The sequence below is a fragment of the Mesoplodon bidens genome, assembly GCF_964165515.1.
Source record: "Mesoplodon bidens genome assembly, chromosome: 15".
Lineage (NCBI taxonomy): Eukaryota > Metazoa > Chordata > Mammalia > Artiodactyla > Ziphiidae > Mesoplodon > Mesoplodon bidens.
Genome location: NC_138171.1, coordinates 21,092,652 through 21,119,390, shown reverse-complemented (window position 1 = coordinate 21,119,390; position 26,739 = coordinate 21,092,652). Strand labels below are relative to the sequence as shown.

General features: G+C 48.7%; 1 protein-coding gene across 2 annotated transcripts in view; it reads left to right on the top strand.

The window, feature by feature from the left end:
- The window catches only part of PPP1R16B (protein phosphatase 1 regulatory subunit 16B), a 103,762-nt gene extending 78,362 nt beyond the window's left edge, over positions 1-25,400 (top strand). For both annotated transcript variants that reach the window (XM_081256257.1, XM_081256256.1), the window contains 8 exons: positions 2,649-2,794; positions 5,653-5,756; positions 7,437-7,561; positions 11,532-11,657; positions 12,201-12,276; positions 12,938-13,067; positions 13,166-13,334; positions 20,436-25,400. In XM_081256257.1, the coding sequence (XP_081112383.1) occupies positions 2,649-2,794; positions 5,653-5,756; positions 7,437-7,561; positions 11,532-11,657; positions 12,201-12,276; positions 12,938-13,067; positions 13,166-13,334; positions 20,436-20,945 (1,386 nt within the window). In that variant the 3' untranslated portion in view covers positions 20,946-25,400. The remainder of the gene's footprint in view (positions 1-2,648; positions 2,795-5,652; positions 5,757-7,436; positions 7,562-11,531; positions 11,658-12,200; positions 12,277-12,937; positions 13,068-13,165; positions 13,335-20,435) is intronic.
- The last annotated feature ends 1,339 nt before the right edge of the window (positions 25,401-26,739 follow it).

The window sequence follows — 26,739 nt, the reverse complement described above, 5'->3', positions numbered from 1 at the left end:
GCCTCACTTTCCTCATCTGTAAAAGAGGAATAACAAGTATCCATCTCATTTGGTTGTTGTGAGGGTTAAATAAATACACATAAAAACCCTATAAGCATCACTTGACACTGGTAAATATTAGTTATTATTATTATTAAAATGGGTCACATGTTCACTTCTCGGCAAAGCCACTTCACTTATGTGAAGTGTGGTTTGATCTTCCCAGCAATTCTTTGAAATATTATCCCCATTTTACAGCTCAGGAAACTGAGTCAGGGCAGCACTGTCCAATAGAACCTTTATGGTGATGGAATGTTCTGTGTAACGACACTGTCCGGTACGGTAGCCTCTAGCCCCACATGGCTAGGGAGCCCTGGAAGTGTTGTTCTGAGGATCAAATGAGGCAATGCATGGCTAGCAAGATGCGTGGCCATAGTAACGCCTCTAAAAGCATTAGCTCTTATTATTGACAGTGTGACATATTATTACTGCTCCTGCTTGGGCTGTTGTTATAGGTGTCATCATTATTGTCACTACTGCTCCAGTACAAAGAAGGAGCACAGTAGGGAGAGCTTTCTGTGGGTTTTCTGCTCTTGGCAACAGGGAGCCTTTCAGAGGTTTGTAAATTGAGAGCAACGTGGCTGGATTAACAAAGAAGCTCTCTCCGGCTGAGGTGTGTGGAAGGAGAGTGACAGGGAGGCAGAGAGAGATGATGAAGCCTCAGCCAAGGCAGTGGGGATGGGGACAGCGATGCAGGAGATGGAATCCACACCTGGTGCTAGATTGGACGTGGGAAGTGACGGGGTGGGAGGAGTCATCCAATGCCAGGTGTCATTGCCCACCTTGGGGAATGCAGGAGAGCAGGCCAGCCCACTCCATCACGTACCAGCCCCCATTTCACTCCCGCATCCAGGTCCCAACCCAGCCCTTGCTCAGGTACAGACTGGCCCAGCCCATGGGCATCCTTCTCACACGACTGCAATTCTGGATGCATAATCCCCCTGCCGCCCACCGCCCCGCCCATCCTCATGTTTTCTGCAGCCCTCAGGGTGGGATCTCTGGCCCTTCTGTCCCCTGATCCCAGGGGCTGGGCTGCTTCTCCTCCTATGAACCGGGCCATCCCAAACCCATCTCCCGGTGACAGCCTGGGTACCCACGCCTTTCCCCCGACGCCTCACTCTGGTGCCTTTGGTGCCCTCTGCCGGCGATGCTTTGTCACTGCATGGTTCTCCCGACTACCTGAGGCTCCACTGGGTCACACATGCCCCTGCTGTCCGGAGAGGTGCCCCCAGAGCCAGCCAACCCCAGATCGGCTGGTGCAGAAAGAGAACCTAGGTCCTTGGCACCATCTGTGCAAATGGCTTCTTCTTTCCCATCTATCCCTCTGGCACTGGCCCCTGGTTCTGCTGAGAATAGGGGTGGAGGCCATGGTGCTGCCCCATCTCCATCCCCATCCCCATCCGCACACCCACCTGGGGCTGTGGGCTGCCACTGGTGCCCCCGCTCCTTCTGTTGGCATCCAGTCACCTCTCCACAGGCCTACGGTCACTTCTCTAGGTTGGACCATCATCATCTCTTACATGGGTGATTTCAGCATAATTCCTCACCATGCCTCTTCACCCCTGCAAAGCTTGTGATCGCAATCTCTTCTCCACATGCAGCCAGAGGAGGGATTTTTTAAAAAGCAAGCTTGACTGTTCTTCTCCTCCGAGTATAACTCTGCAACATCTCCCATTGCACTGAGGGGTAAGCGCTTCCCTGGATGGGCAGTGCTGAGCGTTTTGTCCCCTGCTGGCTTCTCCAGAGGTCACCTGGGATGCATCCTGTAGTCTGTAAAGTGGTTTTCTGTCTTCTACTTCCTGTGTCCTCACTTTTCGCTGCTCATGGCCCTGGCTTGAGGTCCCTCTGTCCGCTTGGAATCTTTCACCCTCCGTCCCTGGAGTTTGGGAGCTCCAATGGCTGTTGGAGCCCTGCATCTCTCTGGGGGCTGCCTTCTCCTTGGGGCTGCCCCACGTGTGGACAAGCAGAAGCACAGACATGGCTGTCTCCTCTCAGGGACTGTTTTAGGACCCCTTAGAGCTTCACACAGAGCTTGGTTTTGAGGGGCGAGGCTTGGTTACTTGGGACTTCCCCAAGAACTAGCTTCTGGGTCAGAAATTCTTAAGTCAGTGATTCCAAACTGTGATCTAGGAGGTCACTGCTGTCAAGGGGGGTTTCCCCCATCACCCCCATCCCCACCCAACCAACACATGCCCCTGCTTCAGCCCGAGCAGCCCTGCTTGAATTGATTGGTTATCTAAGTTAGAGTTCTCCACACAGTGTTGCTGGAAGGAAGCCTTCTGAAATTAAAAAGAAAAGGTTTTAAAGCCTCATTCCAAATTTCATCCCATTCCACCAACATTTGCAAAACATCTTATAGATGACTTTATTTTTGGATTGTCTTTATATTTTTATCTTGTATATTATTAACTTACTCACGAGGAAACAGACTCAGAAAGGTTAAGTGGCTTGCCCAAGACCACACAGCATGTATGTAATGGATCTGGATTCAAACTCAGGCAGCTTGGCTCTGCTGTCCTTCTTGTGGCCTCTCGAGGGGGAACTTGGTGTGCCCTCGTCACGACCCAGGGCCCTGCCGGGAGCTGACCCTGCCTGTGTCCACCTTGCAGTGCTGCATTGACAACTTTGAGGAAATTGTCAAGTTGCTCCTTTCCCACGGTGCCAATGTGAATGCCAAGGACAACGAGCTGTGGACGCCCCTGCATGCCGCGGCCACCTGCGGCCACATCAACCTGGTGAAAATCCTCGTTCAGTAGTACGTGCCCCTCTCTCCCCCAAGAACAGCCTTCCCTCTGCCTTTGGTTTTTTCCAAGTTCTATTTTTTTTTTTTTTTTTTTTTTTTTACTTTCATCTCCTCTCTCTTTTTTCTGTCTCGTTTGGTGCCTGCCACTCTTTCTCTTTCTCACCACATTCCCTTTCCATCCCTGTGTCTTTCTCTCTCGTTTTCTCTCCATCTCTGTCTCTTTCCTCCTTGGTATCACTCTGTCTTTTCCACTGTGTCTCTCTTAATTCTCTCTCTCTCTCCTTTCATTCTCTTTCTTTCTCCCAATATTATTGGGTAAAATACACCTAACATAAAATTTACCATCCTTGGGACTTCCCTGGTGGTGCAGTGGTTAAGAATCCTCCTGCCAATTCAGGGGATACGGGTTCGAGCACTGGTCCGGGAAGATCCCACATGCCACGGAGCAACTAAGCCCATGGGCCATAACTACTGAGCCTGCGCACCTAGAGCCTGTGCTCCGCAGCAAGAGAAGCCACTGCACTGAGAAGCCCGCGCTCCGCAACGAAGAGTAGCCCCTGCTCGCTGCAACTAGAGAAAGCCCGCGTGCAGCAATGAAGACCCAATGCAGCCAAAAATAAATAAATATATATATACATATATATATATTTTTAATTTACCATCCTTGTGTTACAGGCATACATCCCATTTGGTCACAGTGTATAATCCTTCCAATAGGCTGCTGAATTTGGTTTGCTGGTTTTTGTTTTTTGGGTTTTTTTTGGCTGTGTTGGGTCTTCACTGCTGCGCACAGGTTTTCTCTAGTTGTGGCGAGCGGGGGCTACTCTTTGTTGTGGTGCGTGGGCTTCTCATTGCAGTGGCTTCTCTTGCTGCGGAGCACGGGCTCTAGGCGTGCGGGCTTCAGTAATTGCAGTACACAGGCTCAGTAGTTGTGGCACGCGGGCTCAGTAGTTGTGGCTAGCAGGCTTAGATGCTCCGAGGCATGTAGGATCTTCCTGGACCAGGGAACGAACCTGTGTCCCCTACATTGGCAGGCAGGTTCTTAACCACTGCACCACCTGGGAAGTCCCTGCTAGTATTTTCTTGAGGACTTTTGCATCAGTGCTCATAAGGGATATCAGTCCGTAGTTTTCTTGTGGTGTCTTCGTCTGTCTTTGTATCAGGGTATCATTTTCTTTTTTCAGTCTCTTTTTCTCTGTCTGTCCCCATGAGTCTGAATTCATCTCCTCCATGCTTATGTGTCGTCGCCATTTTTGTTTTTCTTGCTATAAAAAAATAAGCAAGCATACTTCCTTGGCTCTGCCCGCCCCCCCCCCTCCAAATCATGTCCACCTGCATTTCTTTGAGGCAGAATGTGCTTTGGGGGACACCACGTAACAATGCCTTTCCCAGGAATAAGGCCATTTCCCTCTATAGAGCTCTGACGGTCTCCTCCCATGCTGAAATTCCTTCTAGTCTGCTTAGTTTCTATAAACACACAGAAAAGGCACCATTCAATTTCAAGTGTATTTAATTGAATTCATCTAATGATTGGAGGGCAGTCAAGCTGGGCCAAGCCCTGTGCTGGGCACTGAGCACTCAGGGATGCTAAAGTCCTGAGGAACCACACAGGAAATCAGGTGATTTCAGTACCAGAGCCAAGACGGAGAGAGACCCATGGGTTGGGGTCCCAGGAGAGCATCTGAGTGCAAGGATTCAGGAATAGTGGCCGAGTGCAGGTGACCTTTGGCAGAGGTCTCAGCAGAGCAGCCAGGGCCCATCAGGTGGCTACTGGAGGGATAGAGATGCAGCCCTGGCTCAGAGAGGTGGATTAGCTTACCCAAGGGCACACAGGAGCTCAGAGAGGTCACAGTGGAGGGCTGTTAGGCCAAAGGACTGGCAGGTGGCCCATGCCCACACCTCCGATGAGAACCTGGGTGTGGTTAAGTCTACAGGAGCATCAGGTGGCCACAGTCCAATCTGGGATGGTGCGAGAGGAGAAGGGAGTGGTGCCAGCCTGGTACAGTGGGTCCCCAGCACCGATGTGTACCGGAATCATGGGTTTAAAATACGTAATCCTCAACCCCACCCACCCCACCCCCGAGAGACTCTGTTTCAGGAGGTCCAGAGTGGAGCCCAGGAAGCTGCATTTTATTTCAGTGGTGCCCGGGTTATGCTGCCGCAGGGCATCCCAGAGCCATGCACGTAGGAGCCAGTGGCCCAAAAGGCAGATTCTGCCATGGAGCCTCAAGGCTCTGTCCTGTCCTTATCCTGGTCAGCCTTTTGGGCAGGGACTTAGAGGAGCAGGTAGGGGATAGCTGAGGGTACTTCTGCACTTGCTCCAAGACTGAAATAGGACAAGGAGAAGTGAAAAGAGCTGGCCCATGAAAGGGCCAGGTTTGAGTCTTGGCCCTCCCACGTCCTGGCTGTGTGACCTCAGACAAGTGACTGAACCTGTCTGAGTCTTTGTTTCCCTTTCATGAGATGGAGCCAATAATACTGAACCAAGAAGATTATTATGAGGATTATATCAAATGATGAGTGTAAAGGGCTTAGATCAAGCCTGGCTCTAAGCAGATGCCTGGGAAGCAGTGTTGCTGCCATTAATGTTGTATTTTCTTATTTGACATCTGTGCCCCAGTGCCTGCCTGCTGGTTCAACAGAGCGGGAAGCTGGGGGAAGTCTGCTGGCACAGCCCTTCTGGGATTTTGGTCCCTTCCCACCTGGGGCCCCTGAGATCCTGGAGATGCTATCCTTGCTGGGCTGCACCGTGGTCGGGTTGTGGATGTTGGGGTGCATAGTGGGGTGGGAGTGAGAGGCTGGGTGGTAGAGGCAGCCAGACCAACCCTCTGCGCACATAGCTGGCCCTCACCCTGGCCCTCTCTCTGCAGTGGGGCCGACTTGCTTGCCGTCAACTCCGATGGGAACATGCCCTATGACCTCTGCGAGGATGAGCCCACCCTGGATGTCATCGAGACATGCATGGCGTACCAGGGTAAGGGCGGGGCCGCCTGCGGTGAAGTGGGGCTGCGGCTCTCTCACATCAATGCAGGTGAACAAGTTACCTAGCAATGTGCCCACCGCCTGCTCAGTGCTCAGGAACTGGGATGGGGCCCCACAATGGTTGTTACCCATGTGATGGGCAAGATGCGGACACAGAACAACCCTGGAAGACGTGCTGTGCACAAGGGGGGCGTTGCTCTCATCTGTGTCACCCCCACACACGGGTGGCCTCAGCTGGCCGGGTCTCTTCGTCAGCTGTGACAATTTCAACTCAATAAACATTCACAATAAAGATATATTCCCATTTGGGAAAAATAATACAAAGTCAAGAACATTCGCGGCTGCCTGCTCTGTGCCAGGCACCACACGGGCTGCTGCCAGGGACCCTGGATAAACAAGATGTGGGCTGTTCTCAGCTTACAAATGAGCTTCAGAGAGGAAATGAATGCAGCAATCAGAGAGATCTGCCCACAGCCGCCACCCCAGTGCATACCCCTGAAGGACCTCCTCTTTAGAAATAAATCTCAAATCCAGACCCTGTACTGTAGTCCAAGGTCCTGCCCGGGCTCTGCGCTTGTGTTTCTTCCCAGATGGCTGCGGGAACTGCCCTTTTGGCCTGCCCATTCCCTGGCTCTGGCACTTTCCTTGTTCACCTGCAGAACTTCCTAACAATTTTTGTGCCAATCTGGTGAATCTATGGACCCTTCTCAGAATAATATTTTTAAATGCAGTTATCAAAGCCATAGGATTATAAAGGAAAGCACTTCTATTAAAGTAGAGCTCCCCAAATATTTTTAAATGTGTGAAATAGAAACGTTATTGATTCGTGAAACAATAAGATAACATGATATGAAAATACCTACAGTTTCTGTTGGTGACAAAGTCACAGGCACTGCCAATTCTACTGTGAATTTGGCGTATGTTCTAATGGAAGGAAATGCTACATTTCATTGAAAGGTTAACGAAAATAAACAGGTCATTCTTTTTCTCTTTCAAGTTTATAGACCTCCCCTGAATTCTATCCAAGAATGCTTGATCTCATGGACCTTTTTTTCAGAGCAAATCCCTCTCTCCTTAAATACCATTAGCAGCTGCTAGTAACGCTTAATTTTTTAGCCAGAGATTCAGGCTTGAAAATGTGTTTCTGTGTCCCTCAACCTCGATTTCTTCAGCTCTCCATTCAAAAGCTGTATGTTCAGTAATTCAGTCATTGCCGTAATAAAGATTCATTGAGCATCGTGCCTGGTGCTGCAAACACAGCTGTAGACGAAATAGAAGAAATTAACAGAGACCTGGTCAAACAGAGTGGTCAGGGGAGGCCAGCTGAGGAGGTGGTCCAGGCTGGACCTAAAGGATGAGATGGAGCCAGGTATTTGAGCAGTTGGAGGCAGGTAGGTGGATGGTAGGAGCAGAAGAACTGTGTGTGTACCAGTAATCGATATCACCACAATGCCGACTGGGTACCAGGCAGGAATGGACCTTGTTTGTGGCCCAACACGTGGTGTTTGTATTCACTGGGCCTGGGAGAAATGACCTCTGAGCATATCTATCTACCCCCTTGACTGGCAGACCCTCGGGGACAGGAGCCATGTCTCTCCAATCTTCCCCCCCTCCCCTCCCCCTTGGGTTCTCTGCCTGGGAATGCTGACTCAATCCCCCCTTCCCCACTCAGGCATCACCCAAGAGAAAATCAATGAGAAGCGGGCAGCTCCTGAGCAGCAGATGATTTCGGACATTCACTGTATGATTGCAGCCGGCCAGGACCTTGACTGGATAGATGCCCAGGGTGCCACACTGGTGAGGAGAGGGGCCAGGCTGGATTGGGCTGGGGGGTCAGGACCAGAACCCAGATCAGCTAGAACTGACCTGGGCCAGTGCCGGTGGAGGCCAAGCCTATACAGTTGGGGCCTGTCCATGGCTTTGGACCTCCCCCACCTCTTGGGGCCAGGGGTGCCCCTGGAATGTGGGAAGTTAGTAGAGCGGGGCTCAGTGGCTTTGAGAAGCTGGGGCTGGGAGTCGGGAGCCCTGGGTGGGAGGCTTGGCTCTGCCATTCGCCTCTTCTGTCTCTAAGTTTCTCCTTTACCTCAAGCTCCAGGTGTCCATCCTGAGTTCATTATTTCCGCCTCCTCCTGTGATGTCTCCTGCCTAAGGACTGGTGCCCTGTTCATCTGCTCACCCAAGCCATCTTGCTTTGCACTGTTCCTTCCCCTGCCTTAGTGTCCCCTCTCCCACCCCAGTGCTTTGCCTCGCTGGCTGTCCCTGATGTTGCTACAACAGCCTCTCCTCTGGGTTCCCTGACTTCAGAGCCCAGACACCCCCAGGCACCCATTCATCACTGGTTCACCCATCCCTCCATCGGTTCGCCCACCCATCGACGTCCTGTATGCCGCATGCGGGACTAGACCCTGGAGATGGAGAACAATGAACCTTCTCTCTCTCTCTAATCTGCCTTGTTAGCTCCACTCACCCTTTCAGCTCAAGTGTCAGTGACTTGGGAAACCTTCTTGATCTTTCTTCATAGGCTCTCATAGCATGATACAGCTCGGTATTGTGGAAGGTCTGCTTCTGCAGCCTCTAAACTGAAAATTGGAGCATGGCCTTGGAAGCCCACCCCACCACTCCCAACCTTGCCCATGGCTGGGCCCTGCCCTAGGCTTGTGGTCTGTGTGACCGTGAGAACTCAGGGGTTTCAGAATCTTCAGCTCACCAGGTAGAGCTCAGCAGTACCAGGTTCCCTCCCCGTCCCTCAGGCCTGACCTGGTGGCCCAGGTGTGACAACTGGGCTTCTCCTACCTGTTCCTGAGCCCTACCCTCTGCCTCATGCCCTTTTCTTTTTTTTTTAATTAAAGTTTTTTTAATTTAAAATTTATTTATTTATTTTATAGTTAATTTACAATATTATATTAGTTTTGGGTGTATAACATAGTGTTTCAATATTTTTATAGATTATACTCCATTTAAAGTTCTGACAAAGCAATAGCCAATATTCCCTGTATTGTACAATACATCTTTGTTGCTTATTTATTTTATACATAATAGTTTGTATCTCTCAATCCTCTACCCCATCTTGCCCCTCCCCTGTCCCTCTCTATACTGGTGAGTCTGTTTCTGTTTTGTTATATACATTCATTTGTTTATTTTTTAGATTCCACATATAAGTGATAACATATTTGTCTTTCTCTGTCTGACTTATGTCACTTAAGCATAATACCCTCTAGGTCCATTCACATTGCTGCAAATGGCAGAATTTCATTCTTTTTTATGGCTGAGTAATATTCCATTGTCTATATATACCACACCTTCTTTATTCATTCATCTTTGATGGACACTTAGTTTGCTTCCATATCTTGGCAATTGTAAATAATGCTGCTATGAACACTGGGGTGCATGTATCTTTTCAAATTAGCGTTTTCATTTTCTTTGGATATATACCCAGCAGTGGAATTGCTGTATCCTATGGTAGTTCTATTTTTAGGTTTATGTACCTCATGCCCTTTTCTATGAACAAGGTCCCTGCTCAGATCACCTGCTCAGCCCAGAACTCAAGGATAGATTCATGTAGTTGGATTGAGCACTGCTGCATGAATGCTGTATGAAATCATGGCCAGGCTGTATCAGGGAGTTGCCCACCGTAGCTGGAGCTCCTCTGGGTCTGTGGCTCAGCCCTCTAGACACAGGGGTCTACTCCGCTTGGGCTAGCCTCATAGTGGCTCACCCACATGAGCCGGGCACATACTAGGTCTCAGGTCTTCCCAGTAAAGTGGGGAGATGAATAGTATCTTCCTTAAGCATTGTTGGGAGGACTAAATGAGATTCTGCATGTAGGTGCTCAGCACAGAGTCTGTAAACGCTCAATAGATGCTAATGATTAACACATTATTATTACTAACATTATTACTCTACTGTATATAAAATAGATAAACAACAAGGACCTACTGTATAGCACAGGGAACTATATTCAATATCTTGTAATAACCTATAATGGAGAAGAATCTGAAAAAGAATATATATATATATGCATGTATGTATAATTGAATGACTTTGTTGTACACCTGAAGCATTGTAAATCAACTGTACTTTAATAAAACAAAAAAACACCAATATTGCTCTCCCAGTCATACCTTTTTATTCCCAGCCATGTATGTGACCCCACAGCTTGTAATGTCTGGCTGTCCAGCTGTGTGTCATTCTCAACCACTGGCAAGCAGCAGATATTTATAAATCAGATAAGGATACCAACTTTCACGTGTGCCTGTACCAGATCACACCCTGAGTCTTTTCTACAAATTAAAAAATAAAGGAAAACCTCCATTTGCCAGAACCTTACAGCAACCTGACCCCAGGATGATGCAGCATCTGGCCATCAGGGCTCTGTTGTGAAGGCCGTGCTTTCCCCGTCCCACTGGCTGAGGCTCTGTTGCCCCTGACCTTGGCCCCCCCGAGAGCCCTCTGATTTCCTCCCTGCCTGGCTTCTGCTGGCCTCCTTGGGCTCTCACCTGTCTCCCACCTTGGCTGGGCATTTGGTTTCTCTTTGCCTCGTCTCCTTCTCGCTCCTCCATCCATTCCCACAGTGCATCTTGTCATCACTCATGGCTCTCTAAGGATGTTCATCACTTACTGAGGGTTCGTCACGTGCTAAGCACTTTATGTATTTTCTGGGAGATTGGGCAAGTGGACAACTGAGGTCTGCAAGGTGGTATCCATCACCAGAGGCCTTAAATGGTGCCAGGTAAGAGAGAGGGGGCCTCAACATGAGCTTTCCCTTATTGGATGTATTGGGTATCTGTTGCTGCATAACATACTAACACAACATGTAGCATCTCAAAACAACAATAAATATTTATTATCTCACATCGTTTCTGTAGGTCAGGGAATTGGGAGCAGCTTAGCTGGGTGGCCCTAGCATGGAGTCTCTCATGACGTTACAGTCAAGATGTCAGCCAGGGCTGCAGTCATCTGAAGGCTTGACTGGGGCTGGAGGACTCACTTGCAAAGTGGCGCACTCACACGGCTGCAAGTTAACACTGGCTGTCAGCAGGAGGCCTCAGTTTCTCATCTCTTAGGCTGTCTCCTTAGGGCTGCTTAAGGGTCCTCACAACATGATGGCTGCCTTCTTCTAGAGTGACTGATGCAAGAGAGCCTAAGCTGGAAGCAGCAATGACTTTTATAACCTCAGAAATCACACACCACCACTTCACTACATCCTATTTGTTAGAAGTGAGTCACTTGTTCTGGCCCACATTCAAGGAGGGAGGCATTAAGCTTCATTTTTTTTTTTTAATTAAAAAATTTTTGGTTTTGGCTGCACCGCGTGGCTTGTGGGATCTTAGTTCCCCGACCAGGGATTGAACCCAGGCCCTTGGCAGTGAAAGCACGGAGTCCTAACCACTGGACCACAGGGAATTCTCTAAGCTTCATCTTTTAAAGAGAGATGTGTCAAAGAACTTGTAGACATACTTTAAAACCACCCTATTGGACCTCTGAGACCCCTTCTAAAGGGCTCAATGAAGAGTAGGGACTCAGTAAATGCTGTTGCCTTAACTATAGGGCTTGAAGATGGGAGAAAGGCTCGCCTGTCTGCCTTACCTTCTAGTTCCATGTTGCAGACTTGTTAATGCTCTGTAACGTGGCTGGTATTTCCACCTCATTCTATTCCATTCTGCTGGTCCCAAGTATGATCTGGGACTTGGGTCAGGGAACGGGCTCTCCTGCCTCCAAATGAGGGACCAGCCCCATGGGGAATGCTCACGTCTTTCCTCTCCTTCAGCTGCACATAGCTGGAGCCAATGGATACCTGCGGGCAGCCGAGCTCCTCCTGGACCACGGGGTGCGCGTGGATGTGAAGGACTGGGATGGCTGGGAACCCCTGCACGCAGCTGCCTTCTGGGGACAGGTAGTTGTCACCCACAGGGCTGTGAAGGAGGCCAGCACAGGGTCAACCTGCTGTCCTTTGGGCTGGAAGTTGGTTCAAAAGAACACAAGACCCACTTAGGGTGTTGGCTACGGCTAGTATGTGGGATAAGAAAAGACCTAGGGGGTTTGCAAAAACGATTGGCGAGTTGTGTCCTAGCAAGACGACAATCCAATTTGCTGGAAAATTCCCCACATTTCTGCCTTGAATAGTTTCTCCATTTGTTTCCCAGATAGAAATCTCTGTGGCTTTCACCATTCCTCTTTAAACACCTGACAGCTCTGGAGTTATAGCTGACTCCTTCTTCTGTCCCTTGGTATGGCCCAGACATGCTGGAGGAGGTGTCAAGCCAATTGCATTTGCCGGGATTCCTGGCTTTAGGGGGCAGAGCCTTCCCTGGGAGTCAACTTTGCCCCACCATTCTTTGGATCACATCCTAAGAAGCTTTGAACACTCTCTCCACCTCCTAGGCTTTCTTTCTGAGCCCTGGGCAGGGGGGAACCTCGGCTTCTTCCTGTGTTTCAGATGCAGATGGCAGAGCTATTGGTGTCCCATGGGGCCAGTCTCAGTGCTAGGACGTCCATGGATGAGATGCCAATAGGTAAGTTCAGGACAACACGTGGTATATACATAAGCATTCATCGATTTTTTGATGAATAGAGGATAAAAGGTTAAATATATGGTTGGATAGATGGTGGGTTGGTGTGTGGATGGATAGTTGGATGAATGAATAAATTAATGGGTGGTAGATTGATGGATGGATGGATAAGTGGATGAATGTATGTATGAATGAATAAGAGGATGGGTGGGTAGAGGATGAGTCTATGGATGGGTGACTGGTTCAGCGAATAGGCAGACGGCTGAATTAAAGGATGAGGTGGATTGAGTGGGTAGGGATGTATGATTTCAGCATCTTTTCATAAGTTCTTGCTTGGGCTACATGGGGTACCTGCTTGATTCTCTTGATACTTTTTGTGGGGAATTAATGTCTCCTCTTGGAAGCAATCAAAGGTGTCTGAATCCTTCAGTCATAACTGGGAATTGGGACTGTACATGGGACGTGGGTTTCCTCTTACACTCCTCTAAGGATTGAGTCGTAGCCCAGGAAATAAGGCTGGCACTGTTTTCTCCCCTCCTCCCATGTCCCAAAAGATGCTGGGAGTTTTCAGTGGGTTGGCGTGGCAGCTCCTCTGGTCTGGAGGGCCCTCAGGGGCCACAGCCCCCTGCACTATCCCCCACCATGGGCTCCTTTGCCCCTTCAGACCTGTGTGAAGAGGAGGAGTTCAAGGTACTGCTGTTGGAGCTAAAACACAAGCACGACGTGATCATGAAGTCGCAGTTGAGGCACAAGTCATCCTTGAGCAGGAGGACGTCCAGTGCGGGCAGCCGCGGGTGAGTCAGGGGCAGGGCAGCCGGGGCGCCCGAGGATGCTCCCACCCATGGCTCCTGGATGCAGCCTCTCAGCATCCCCCCTCCCCAACTCCCCGTAGGAAGGTGGTGCGTCGAGCCAGCCTGTCGGACAGAACCAACCTGTACAGGAAGGAGTACGAGGGAGAGGCCATACTGTGGCAGCAGAGGAGCGCAGCCGAGGATCAGCGGACCTCCACCTACAATGGGGACATCAGGGAGACCAGGACAGACCAAGAGAATAAGGACCCGGTGAGTGCCTGCCTCCTGCCCGGCCCCCGCTCTTGGTCACTGCCATGGGAGGGGGACAGGGCCCCAGCCTGTTGTTGCTTCTTTATCTCAGAGCCTTCAGAGGGAGGTCAGCTGGCCAGTGCCCTTAAACCAGCTGGATCCTGTCTGATGTGAGCAGCTACTGTGGTTAATGGGGCAAGCGTAGGGTGTGTTCTTGTCGGAGCTGGGAGACTTGCACACAGTAGGGACTCATAATTGCCAGGGAGTGAGTGATCACCATGTGCCTGCTTGGGCTCCAGCAGAAGAGAGATTTAGTTCTGGGCTTCCCAGAAGAAAGATTTAGTAGGGCAGCCACCCTGGGAGAGAGGGCACTACAACTTCTTCGGGGGAAATATAACAAGATGTTGAGAATTGTGTTGAGACATCAGGTTGGAAGAAAATTTTTGAAAAATAGTAAGGGGCTGGCAGGACGTCTAAGAAGCCGGCTCCAGGAGGAGCCAATGGTCTGGGCATTAAACCGCTTTCCTAAGAGGATGCTGTATTAGTTTCTGAGAGCTGCTGTAACGAACTACTGCCAACTTGGTGGCTTGAAGCAACAGAAATGTATTCTCTCCCAGTTCTGGAGGCCAAGTCTAAAAATCAAGGTGTCAACAGGGTTGGCTCCTTCTGGGGTCTCAGAAGGGAAATCTGTTCCATGCCTCTCTCCTAGCTTTTGACGGCTCAGACATTCCTTGGCTTTTTGCTAGCAGGCCTCCAGTCACTGCCACTGTCTTCACATGGCCTTCCTTGTATATGTGTGTGTATCTCTCTTTTCTCTTAGAAAGATACCAGTCATTGGATTAGGGCCCACCCTCATCCGTATGACCTCATCTTTTTTTTTTTTCCTAACATCTTTATTGGAGTATAATTGCTTTACAATGTTGTGTTAGTTTCTGCTGTATAACAAAGTGAATCCGCTATAAGTATACATATACCCCCATATCCCCTCCCTCTTGCGTCTTCCTCCCACCCTATCCCACCCCTCTAGGTCTCATCCAATGTGACCTCATCTTAATTGAACTGATTACACCTGCAAAGACCCTACTTCCAAATAAGGTTACACGCAGAGATGTGGGGTGGGTATGAGTTTTGGGGGGACACTATTCGATTCAGTACCGATACACTCAGGTCCATGCATGGCTGCAGTCTTGCTGAGAGGAGTGAGCAGGTTTGGGACCAGAGCAGAATTGCTGGGGACAAGAAGGAAGAGGCTGACCATACCAGTAGGGGTCTGCCTTTGTGGTTCTCCCATTACACGATGAGCAGCTGAAAACATTTCTAGCAAGTGTTGCTTTGGAGAGATGCAAAATGTCTCAGTGGGGCCCTGCTTCCCTGCCTGAAAGGTCACATGAGGGCTTGTCTTGCCAGCTGGAGAGAAGGCACCTATTCGAGATAATCCCCATCAAAGCACTGGCTGGGATGGAGCCGGCACACGTGGAGCTTTTGTCTTCCTTCTTCCCTAAGCTTGGGGGTTGGGAGAGAAAAGAGTTGTAGATCAAAATCGAATCACATTTCAAATGCCTCCCAGCTAGGCTTTAATTATTTTTTCTTTGTGATTGATGTGTAACTTGTGTAAGATACACAAATCTTAAATGAATTTTTCAATAAACTTACAAACACATACCTTCCGATGAAAGTATAGAGCATTTTTGTCATCCCAGAAGGCTCCCATGTTCCCTTTTCCAAGGACTTCTCCCACCCCAAAGGTAGCCACTATTTAACTTGGAGCACTAAAGATTAGTTTTGCACCTGCATCTGCATATGAATGGACCCAGGCAGTCTATGGTCCTTTGTGTTTGGTTTCTTTGTGTCTCCGAGATTCCTCCACGTGGTGGCATTCAGCAGCAGTTCATTCTTTTTCATTGCTCCGTAAATTCTATTATTTACATATTCTACAATTTATGTGTCCATTCGTCCGTTGGTGGACATTTGGGTTGTTTCCAGCTTGGGCTATTTTGAATAAAGCTGCTCCAAACATCCTTGTATGTGTCTTTAGGTGGACACAAGCACTGTTTTCTGTAGGGTATTTACCAAGGAATGCGGTATGAGTCACGGGGTAGGCGATATGTACCTTTCAAAGATCCGGCCAAGCAGTTTTCCAAAGCAGTTGTACCTGTCTGCTCTCCCTTCAGCAGTGAATGCACCTTTCTTGCCCGCTGTTGGTATAGTTAGTTCTTTTCGTGTGAGCCATCCTGGTGGGGTTACTGTGTAGCTCAAATTTTTAATTTGTTTTTCCCTGATGGTGGATGATGTTGAACATTTTCTTGTGCTTATTGGCCAACTGATTATCTCTTTGTGCTTCATCTGTTCTTTAGCCCTTTTTTATTGGTTGTTTATCTTTTCCTTATTGATTCATAGAAGAGACTGAGATTCTTAAAGAAAGCCTCAGGGAATCAACCACCCCTCCTCCACGCCTGCTCCTTTCCGTGTGTTTATTCAGATCTCACAGGCCCCAGGATTCTCTCAGAAGTGCTCATTGATGTAGAGTTTCATGAACCATTAGCCCTGTAGGGAATAGGGTGGGGGGATAGGGATGCTGGAGACCAGCCTGAGTTAGGCCTGAGTTTGTTGTTGTTGTTAATTTCTGGAGATTCCTCATCAAGGCTCCAGTTTGTTTGGAGTTGAGTGAAGGCAATCAGATGGGCCACTTGGCCTCAGGGGCTGAGGTTTCAGACCAGGGAGGAGAAGACAGGGTACAGAGATGGCATAGCCAGAAGCAGGCAGTCCTCTCCCAGGTGCTCAGAAGTCCTGTCCCAGGGAAACTGTCAGGGCCCAGGGTCCCTGTCCCAGCCCCAGAGGGAACAAGGAGATCACAGGATACAGCTACAAAGCTCAAAGCTCCTTCCTTTTTTGTTCCTACTACCTTTCAAGGTCTTAGGTGCTGTCAAGGACATGATAGTCTATAAGGTAGGGATTCTCAAAGTGTGGTCCCTGGACCAGCAGTGTCAGTGTCACCTGGGAACTTGTTAGAAATGCAGACTTCTCAGTCCCCGCCCCAGATGTACCAAATCATAATCCCTGGGGCTGGGGCCCAGCACTCTGTGTTTCAACCAGCCCTCCAGAGGATTATGATGCATGCTCGAATTTGAGAACCACTGATCTAAGGGAGTATTTGCTCAGCCTGACTCCCAAGTCAGGTTTCTGCCAAGGCTCTGTGCTGTTAACCCCCAGGGCTGGCTTGGGTACATAGTTTTGGCAGAGCTGATTCACTGGTAGCAGGCACAGCAGTAGTAAGACAACACCATCTCTTCAACCAGTGGTTCACACTCTTAACAAGAAAATCACCTTGGGGTGGTGTTTTGTTTTTGTTTTTAACAAACCTGGGTTTGTCTTTGGAAGGCTTGTTTATAATATTTCTTGCCATAGTAAAAGGGCTGCATTTGTTCTCAAATCATGCCTATTTGATGGCTCTAGGAAAAAAACAGAGGGGGCAGGTAGGGGTTAATTCTTGGAAAGTATATGTAACAGTGCAACAAACGATACCATTTACCCTTTTTTCACCTCTTACTTGAAAGCAGAATCGCAACATGTTTAATGGCTTTTCTCTACTAGTCTAAAGGTGGAGCTCATTGACCACGGAAGCCTTATCAAAAAGTCTATTTCGTAACAACCTCATAGATACTGTACCTAACAAAACATGATTTGTATTAGCTCTGTATGAAAGTATTTGTGGCTTAGGATTTTTTATACATATATCTTTTTATAACTCCCAGAACTGAGCACATTATCTGATACTGTTGTAAATTTTTTTTCTGTCAGTGCTTTAGTTCAGGATTGGCAATAAATTATTTCTACAGGAGGTCTGAAAGTGGAAAGAATGGTTTGATTTGATAAAATGAGTTGCTAGTCATCCAGGCTTTTTACTTTTGTACATATTTTGCAAAAATTTTGCCTCTTGCTATTAATATTTGCTTTGTAAAAATTACTGACGTTTAATAAACATTTATAAACTAAAAAAAAAACAAAAAAAAACCTGATGTCCAGGCTGCAGTCCCAACTGATTAAATCAGAATCTCCAGGCTTGGGACTCAGGCACTGTATTAATTAATTAATTAATTAATTAATCTTTGGCTGCATTGGGTCTTCATTGTTGCGTGCGGGCTTTCTCTAGTTGCGGCGAGCAGGGGCTACTCTTGGCTGCAGTATGCGGGCTTTTCATTGCGGTGGCTTCACTTGTTGTGGAGCACGGGCGCATGGGCTTCAGTAGTTGTGGCGTGCGGGCTCAGTAGTTGTGGCTCGCGGGCTCTAGAGCACAGGCTCAGTAGTTGTGGTGCACGGGCTTAGTTGCTCCGTGACATGTGGGATCTTCCTGGACCAGAGATTGAACGCTTGTCACCTGCATTGGCAGGTGGATTCTTAACCACTGCACCACCAGGGAAGTCCCTATTTATCTATTTAATGAATAGACTTTATGTATTTATTTACTTTTTGACTAGTTTTAGGTTTACAGAAAAATAAGTGGGGGGACTTCCCTGGCGGTCCAATGGTTAAGACTCCACACTTCCACTGCAGGGGTATGGGTTTGATCCCTGGTCGGGTAACTAAGATCCCACGTGCTGCGATACAGCCAAAAAAAAGAAAGAAAGAAAAATAAGTGGGAAGTACAGACAGTTCCAATATACCCTTCTTATCATGCCCCCCTGTTTCCACTATTATTAACCTCTTGCTTTAGTGTAGTTTACACGTTATCATTGATGAGCCAGTATTGATACATTATATTAACTAAAGTCCATAGTTTCCATTAGGGTTCACTTTTCTGGTTGTACGTTCTATGGATTTTAACAAACATTTAATGTCATGTGTCCATTATTAAAGTGTCATACAGAATAGTTCCATTGCCCTAAAAATCCCTGATGCTCTCTATTCATCCCTTCCCAACCCCAGGCAATCACTGATCTTTTTACCGTCTCCAAAGTTTTGCCTTTTCCAAAATCATGCAGTATGTTGATTGAATCACACAGTATGTTGCTTTTCAGTTTGGCATTGTATAAGTGTTTAAAATCTCCCAGATGATTCCAATATGCACTCAAGGCTGAGAACGAGTGTCTTCCATCCCTGCTACTCAAATTATTCGCAGGAACTTGTTAGAAATGCTGAAATTTGGGTCCCAACCCAGACCTAGTGAATCAGAATATACATTTTAACAAGAGCCCCAGGTGACTCATATGCACATGAAAGTATGAGAAGCACTGATTTAGACCATCAAGAATCTGCATCCTCCCATCCCATATGTCATCAGTTTGCCTGCACAGTTCAGAAGAAGCCACTGAACAAACAGAAGAAACACACACACATAAATGGAAACTTTCTATGGGAAGCATCCCTCTCCTTACCATATTTTAATCTAATTATATATTTCTTGGAAATCTTTCCAAGAAATCAGATTCTTGGAATCACAAGTCAGCACATAGAGACTTTCTTCATTTTTTCCTACCAGCTCCAGAACAGCCTAATACAAGTATTTGCCATCATTTCCCACCTGCCTAATGATGGTTTTCATGCTCCCCTGAGGGAATCTATCTGTGAAACAAAGTCCTAGAAATGGGCATGCTTGTGCAAAGTATATATTTTTCTTAAAAAACAAATTTTTTTTTTTTTTTTGGTGGATGGTGTGGCATTGTCCTCCAAAGAAGTTGTGGCAGTTGACACTCCTGTCTACTTCCCACACCCTTGCAAGCACTGAATAATAACAAACTTTAAAAATATTTGTCGGGAATTCTCTGGCAGTCCAGTGGTTAGGACTCTGCGCTTTCACTGCCGAAGGCCCGGGTTTGATCCCTGGTCAGGGAACTGAGATTCCACAAGCCACTCAGTACGCTTCCCCGCCAACCAAAAAAAAAAATTTGTTGGGACTTCCATGGTGGTCCAGTGGTTAAGAATCCACCTTCCAATGTAGGAGACAGAGGTTCGATCCCTGGTCAGGATCCGGGCAACTAAGCCCACACGCCACAACTACTGAGCCCGCGTACTGCAACCAAGACCCAACGCAGCCAAAAAATAAATAATAAATAAATAGATAAATATTTTTTAAAAATTTGTCAATGTGATGGGTAAAAATGATATTTTGTTGTTTAAATTTTTATGTCATTAACTATTTGTGAGATTGAATGTTTTTCCTATATTTATATGCTATATAGATCTACATTTTGCTGTGATCTGCATATTAATGTCCTTTGCCTGTTTTTTCTGTTGGGTAGTTGGGCTTTTTCAAATGGACTTTTAAGAGCTCTTTATACATTTGGAAATTAGTCCCTTTTCGGTCTTATAGGTTGTAAATATATTTCTAGTTTTTCATGTGTCTTTTGACTTTGTGACTTTTGCTATGCTTTATCTTTTTGTCACTGTCAGATGAATCTACCTTTTAGTCATAGCTTCTAGGCTGCAGCTGCTTTTAAAGCTCTTATTACCCAGGGATTTCTAGGTATAAAGGATCTCTGGGTAAGAGCCTCTTCCATTTGTGGTGGAGATATGCCGGGGGATAAGAGGAAGAAGTACAAGTGACCAAAAACCCAACTAAAATCGACTTTTACACAAAAAAGAGATGCATTGGCTTCTGTAACTGGAAAGTCTGGGGCCAAGTGGATCCAGGGGCTCAAAACATGTCATCAGGATGCAGTCTCTCTCTCTCAGTCTCTGTTTCTCTCTCAGTCTTCCTTAGGTGCCGGCTTCACAGCCAACTAGACCCTTTGAAACGGTATCTCCCCAGTACATCAATCTTACCAGCGTAGTTCCTACAGAAATCGATCTGCTCTTTCCCAACTTTTCTAGCACAAGTCCCAGGGTTGAGTTTCACTGAACCAATTTCAGTCAGGAACCCACCCCTGAATCAATTCCTGTAGGGAGTTTATTGATTGGCCAGGCCTGGGGTCATGGTCTTTCGCCGGGAGCAAAGGTGGCAGTTGGTCAACTCTATCAAAACCCATAGATTGGTGAGTTCCCCAAAGGAAAATAGAAGTCTTATTACCCAGGTAGGGAAAACGGATGAGGACGGGCCCAAACAATCATGCTTTCAGCAGAGGCACAAGTTGGGTATGGGTTCAGATCTTCCAGCCAGCTGGTAACGTTGTCCTTCTCACCCTCAAGAACCCCAGGCTAGAGAAGCCCGTGCTGCTCTCCGAGTTTCCTACCAAGATCCCACGAAGTGAAATGGACATTCCTGTTGAGAACGGCCTCCGGGCTCCGGTCAGCACCTACCAGTATGCGCTGTCCAACGGGGACGTCTGGAATGTGCATGAGGTGCCGGACTACAACATGGCCTATGGCAACCCTGGCATGGCCGATGCCACCCCGCCCTGGAGTGGCTACAAGGAACAGAGCCCCCAGACGCTTCTGGAGCTGAAGCGGCAGCGGGCTGCAGCCAAGCTGCTCAGCCACCCCTTCCTGAGCACCCATCTGGGTAGCGGCATGGCCAGGACGGGTGAGGGCAGCAGCGAAGGCAAGGCCCCCTTGATCGGAGGCAGAACTTCCCCATACAGCAGCAATGGGACCTCGGTGTATTACACGGTCACCAGTGGAGACCCCCCACTCTTGAAGTTCAAGGCCCCCATGGAGGAAATGGAGGAGAAGGTCCACGGCTGCTGCCGCATCTCCTAGTCCCTGAGGGATGGAGGGGAGGGATGCTTTGGGGAGAGGGTCCCTGGAATCCAGGCCAGCCCAGCAGCCCTGGCTGGGGAGGCTTCAGAGGGCAGCTGGGGGGATGAGCTCTGCTTTCCAGAGGAACGCTAACCTCACCTCTCAGCCAGCTGCCCATAGCATCACCACATCCCACGGTTCTGCTTCTTGCTGCATTGTCTGCCATCAAAAACAAGGCCCATAGTGGCTTCCTGACTCATCCTGCTGTCAGATTTCGGGAGGGCGGGCTGGGATTCCAGTTCTGTTGTTGGTAAAGGCTTCTCTGGACCAGTACTCACATGTGACATATCAGTACACACACACACACGCACACACAATCAACATGTGTAGGGATGACACAGCTGGGCTCATGGGAAGCAGGTGGGACTGAGGATTTGTGGGCTCTTCCCAAGAGGACTGAAGTTAAGACTCAGAGTTTTGTCGCCACTGCCAACATGGCTTTAGCAGGGGAGGAGGCCTGCTAAGCTGATACCTGTCAGCCTGCCCAGAGCCCTACCAGGGTTTGGTATCGTCATCCACATCCGGCAGGAATAGGAGGTCCTCTCTGCGTCCAGAGGGAACTACGCGCCCATGTGGGGTGGATGACGCGGGCGTAGGCCTGCTCCCCACAGCCTTGCTCGTGCCAAGTGCCAGCTGTGTGAGTGCCCAGGGGCCAAGGTGGAAAACCTGGCTATTCCAATCCTGGAATAATCCAAATCATATTTTGCTCTTGGGTGGAAGCATCAAAAAATGGAGGGGAGGGGGCTTCCCTGGTGGCGCAGTGGTTGAGAGTCCGCCTGCCGATGCACGGGACGCGGGTTCGTGCCCCGGTCCGGGAAGATCCCACATGCCGCGGAGCGGCTGGGCCCGTGAGCCATGGCCGCTGAGCCTGCGCTTCCGGAGCCTGTGCTCCGCAACGGGAGAGGCCACAACAGTGAGAGGCCCGCGTACCGCAAAAAAAAAAAAAAAAAAAAAGAGGGGAGAGAGAACAAAGGTAGTGTTTCCAAAAGTGCATTTGATGAAAGAATTCTTTTAGGCTACAAAGCTCCAGGTTGGGAAGGGGATCCACTGAATTAGCTTTCTTTCCTGAGCAGTATCACAATCACTAGGTTTTACTGACTGGTATTGGACAAATGAAGCTAAGTGAGAAACTTCAGTTGGAAGGGCTTTTCCAGGGAGAGAGGTGAATTCATGTTGTTTATTTCTGCAGACATCTCTGGTAACCATGACAGAGCCCAGCGCTCTGGCCAACCTTTGTGAATATTCGGCTGATTTCAGTCCAGCCTGTCTCAGCCTGCCCTCCTCAGACTAAGCCATCAGAGTGAGCAGTTGGGGGGCTGCTGGGGCCCCTACCTCTCCCAGAGTGAATGCACAGCACTCCCAGACCAGCTTTGCTTTTTCTGGAATGCTTGGTGGAACGGGTTTGCCAGTTGGCCCTTGTGAGTTCCTGTCTGGCCCGGGGCCTCCCATCCTGCTCCTGCCAGAGTGGTGACAGCCCAAGGCTGAAAATCCAAGGTGCACATGGTCCAACACCCTGCGCTGCATTCAGGAGAGCGGTGGTGGGGCTGTAGTTGCGTCTTGCCCCAGCTCTACTATTTCATAGCGCCAATCTTTCTGATGCTGGGGAGGGAAGCCTATGAGGGACAGGCTGCCTGCCACCTCTCCACTGCATTCTCTCACGAGCCCCTTTGAAATTGTTGCCCATGAGTTGGGCGCTGTCTGCGGGCTCAGCCAAAACCTTCTGGTATAACTAACGAACTGCAGGTTTGTTTCCTGCTCTGTGCACCCTTGTCTAAAAACTACCTCTTTAGAGCTCTGAAGGGGCCCCTGAGGTCCAGATTCTGGAATTTGGGGGACAAATCTGGGTTTCCTCTAACCCTTTTCTTTCTGAGCTTATGAGAAATTCTCACCGAGGGACATCTGGGCCAGAGGCTGGGGCTGCAGGAGCCCCCCTGTGCCACACTCCTAGTAATGTTTGTCCCGGTCCTCCACTGTGGCCGCCATGGCTCCCATAGCCCAGAGGCAGAGCTGGATCCCAAGGGCCTTGCTGATGCTTTACCAGGAGCAGGGCAGCTGGGTCAGAGAACAGTGCTCCTGCATGCAGGGAGAGTCACAGCACCAGGCCACTCCCACCCCAGCTCCAGGACAGATCCAGTCCAGGGTGGAAAGGCAGGCCAGGCGACTGCAGACAGGTGTGGGTGACACCTGCCACATCCCTGGGGTCTGGGGCTGACTCTCCATCATCTCATCCTATGGCTGGAGCAGGGCAGGGATGATTCAAAACACACATACCTTTTAGGCTTTAAACTAGTGTTCAGATCAGACTGACACTGAAATTCCTCTTGAGCCCACTTGAGCTGTGAGCTGGGAGGTGCTGAGGGAAGACACACGCTCCTAGGAGAGAGCTGTGTACGTTTTCAGATCTGTTTGCTCAGGGGCCAGAGACTGAAGGTATTTATTGCCCGCTCTGAGCCCTTCTGGCTACTCCCTCCTTCCTCCTTTGCTTCCTGCCTCCTGGGCCATTCCTCTCCCACCCAGAAGGCTGGGAATCCCAGCTGATCCCCTAACAGGAGCCAACAGCAGACTCTTGGGCTTTAGCTCGTGTTTTCAGTCAGGGATAAACCATTCCCTTCAGGTACCTGGGGGAAATTTCCCTGTGGGTCTCCTCGGTGTCGAGGGACAAGCTGGGGCCAAGGTCATTCATTTATTCACTCATGTAGTTTATTGAGTAGCTGTGACTCACCAGGCACTGTATTAGGTTCCAGGGATAAAGGAGGAATGAGAGAGCGAGGAGAGTGCTCTTTACAGTTCTCATCCTTTGAGGACCATGAGCATCAGCAGCCCCGTTCAGTTCACCTGAGACAGAAGGTCTGCATCCTAGTCCAGCAACCCTTTGCTTTTCTGCTCCTAGAATCCCTAGCGTATGAATTCCTTTAGCTGGGAAGCTGCTGACATCGCCACCCCTGGATAACATTTGCCACTAAATGGAGATGCTGGATCTTGGGTTCCAGGCAGATACCATCTCAAGTCCACCTGGGACTTTCAAGGATAACTGCCTTTAGGCCAGCATCTTTCAGCCACTGTAGAATACCAGTTTGAAGTCAGTGTCTAGAAGAACAAGGAGTCTGGAATTTGTTGCCAAATGCATCTCAGGTTCTTAAGCTCATTGTCTCTTCCTCATTTTTGCTCATTTATTACCTAGTCCTGCCCCACCAACAGATATTGGGAGGAAAAGGAGCTTCTCCTTTAATATTGAAAGCTTTCCTCATGAGTCTGCCTCTATTCCTGGCAGGTGTGGATCAAGGAGCAGGGAGAAAGCTGGCAAGGTCGACCAGATGCCCAGCTCCCGCTTAGACCCAGGTCTGGTGGCAGTTCCTGGCAGGTTAAAGGAGGCTACTTCTAAAGCATGTGCCACGTGGCTCCCTGTGAGCTCTGGCCCTTGCTCCCACCTTATGCCCCAAACAACTGAAAATTGGTGGCTATCACCAGAGAGTGAGTTTCTGGCCTGAGAGTAGCTCCAGGAAGTTGAGTGCACCCTCAGCCCAGGTCTTCTGAAGACTTCAGGATGTAGTTCTCCATCAAATATGCAGCATTGGTGAAACTGCTCTGTACTGTTTGATCAATTTCAATAGGCTTAGAAAAGTTAACAAAGCTGTGTCCCCTGTCCTACCCACCAGTTTGCTGGCCTTGTAATAACATGAGACCATTTTGGTTCTTGGTGTCAGATATCTTTTGATCTTGAGTTCTCCCTCCCACTTGCTTTCCCAGAGCAGAATACTGGGACACTTTCCAGAAGGGTGCTCCTTACAGGATGCCCAGAAGGACTGTATTTAACTCTTGCTATTGTGGCTTGGGGACAGCCTCCCCTCCCCCAGGGCACATAAGAGCAAAGAGTCATGTAGTCAGTGGGTGACTCCACAGAAGTGACCGCCTCTGCTAGAAGCTTTCCTCGACAGTCTCTTGTTGGCCAGTTGGCCGGAGGGCCTGCTTCCCATGGGCACTGCAAGTGCCACAGTGCGGGGCCTGGCTCTGTGCACCCAGGAAAAGTCTACAGACCCACAGCCCTCCGCAATAATTCACCAGACCAGAAGCCACTGATGTACAGAGAACATTTAAGAAAAATGTATTTTATGTGAAAAAAAAAAGTGAAAACTCTGTATACTGTATCAGCAGCTTTGTGTAAAAATGGCAATCAAGAGAGTCTAATATATTTAAAACTTTTTTTAAAAAAAATCCTTGTGAATCTTTGATATTGTATTGAAGTAACATCCAGGTAGCACCACGCCATGCAGCAGTGGTGAGCCCCGTGTTCGAGAGTGTGGCTCGACCACATCCCAGAGGGGCGCCCCCCTGGAGTTGCTTCCAGCTGCCAAGGCCTGTGACAGAATTCGCTGTTAAGAGTTTTTAATTAAGATTATTAAATTCCTTTTAATAACACCTGTTTAGTGTGGCTGTGGTCATTGCTATGAGCTCGCTTGAACCCTAATGATTTGAATTCACAAAACGGTAGTGCCTGGGATAAAGGGCAGGGGAGGGCTCCAGGTCCCTGATCCCACAACAGAGGACTCTCCCAGTTGGCCCCTGAATCAGAGGGAGCTCTGAGGGCTCAAATACAGAGAGGTATCTTTCTAGACTGCAAGAAGGTGAAACCTGGTGAAGTCAAGAAAAGAAGGGTGGTTGAAAATGAGCTTCACTCTGTCAAATGCTTCTTTTGAAATTAACATGGAGCCCTATAATAGCTCATATAACATTTTCCCCCACACTTTCAAATGGTTGTCTGATGACACATTTTTATGTAACAGGGCTGCCCTTCTCTTCTGTTCTCTTCTTGGAGTGCACTGACCTGTCCTATCCTCTTCCCCCACTCCACCCCAGTCCTTCTCCTCATACAGTTTATAGTGGGGAAGTAAAATACTACATACTACTTCCCATTATTATAACAATTCAGCAGGTGAGACCGTGGTTATTCTCACTTCTGACCTTAGGCAATGGAGAGATTGACAAACTCTAGGATTGCACAGTCCCAGACAGTGGTCATTGTTTTCATCACCTACAGAAGTTGGTTGGTGTCTTGGAAGAGGATGAAAAAGGATGCTGTCTTGGACCCTTCTGGATGCTGGCTGCCAGAGCAAGGACACATAGAAATCTCCACACCTGGGCTTGAAAAATTTCATAAACAGGCTGGGTATGGGGAGAGAGGGGAAGAAAGGAAGTATCTTTGTAGCAGCGGACATTCATCCATTTAAAAAAGTATATTGAGGACTTCCCTGGTGGCGCAGTGGTTAAGAATCCGCCTGCCAATGCAGGGGACACAGGTTGGAGCCCTGGTCCGTGAAGATCCCACATGCACGGAGCAACTAAGCCCGTGCACCACAACTACTGAGCCTGTGCTCTAGAGCCCGTGAGCCACAACTATGGAGCCCACGTGCCACAACTACTGAAGCCCACGTGCCTAGAGCCTGTGCTCTGCAACAAGAGAAGCCACTGCAATGAGAAGCCCGTGCACTGCAACGAAGAGTAGCCCCTACTCACCGCAACTAGAGAAAGCCCGCACGCAGCAACGAAGACCCAACGCAGCCAAAAATAAAAAAAATAAACTTATTTTTAAAAAGTATATTGATACATGATAATGGTAATGTCTCACATTTACGAAGCACTTTACAGTTGTATATATGTCTTCTCATTTACACAAAGAAAATGAGGCCTAAAAATTGGCTATTAGGGCTTCCCTGGTGGCGCAGTGGTTGAGAGTCCGCCTGCTGATGCAGGGGACGCA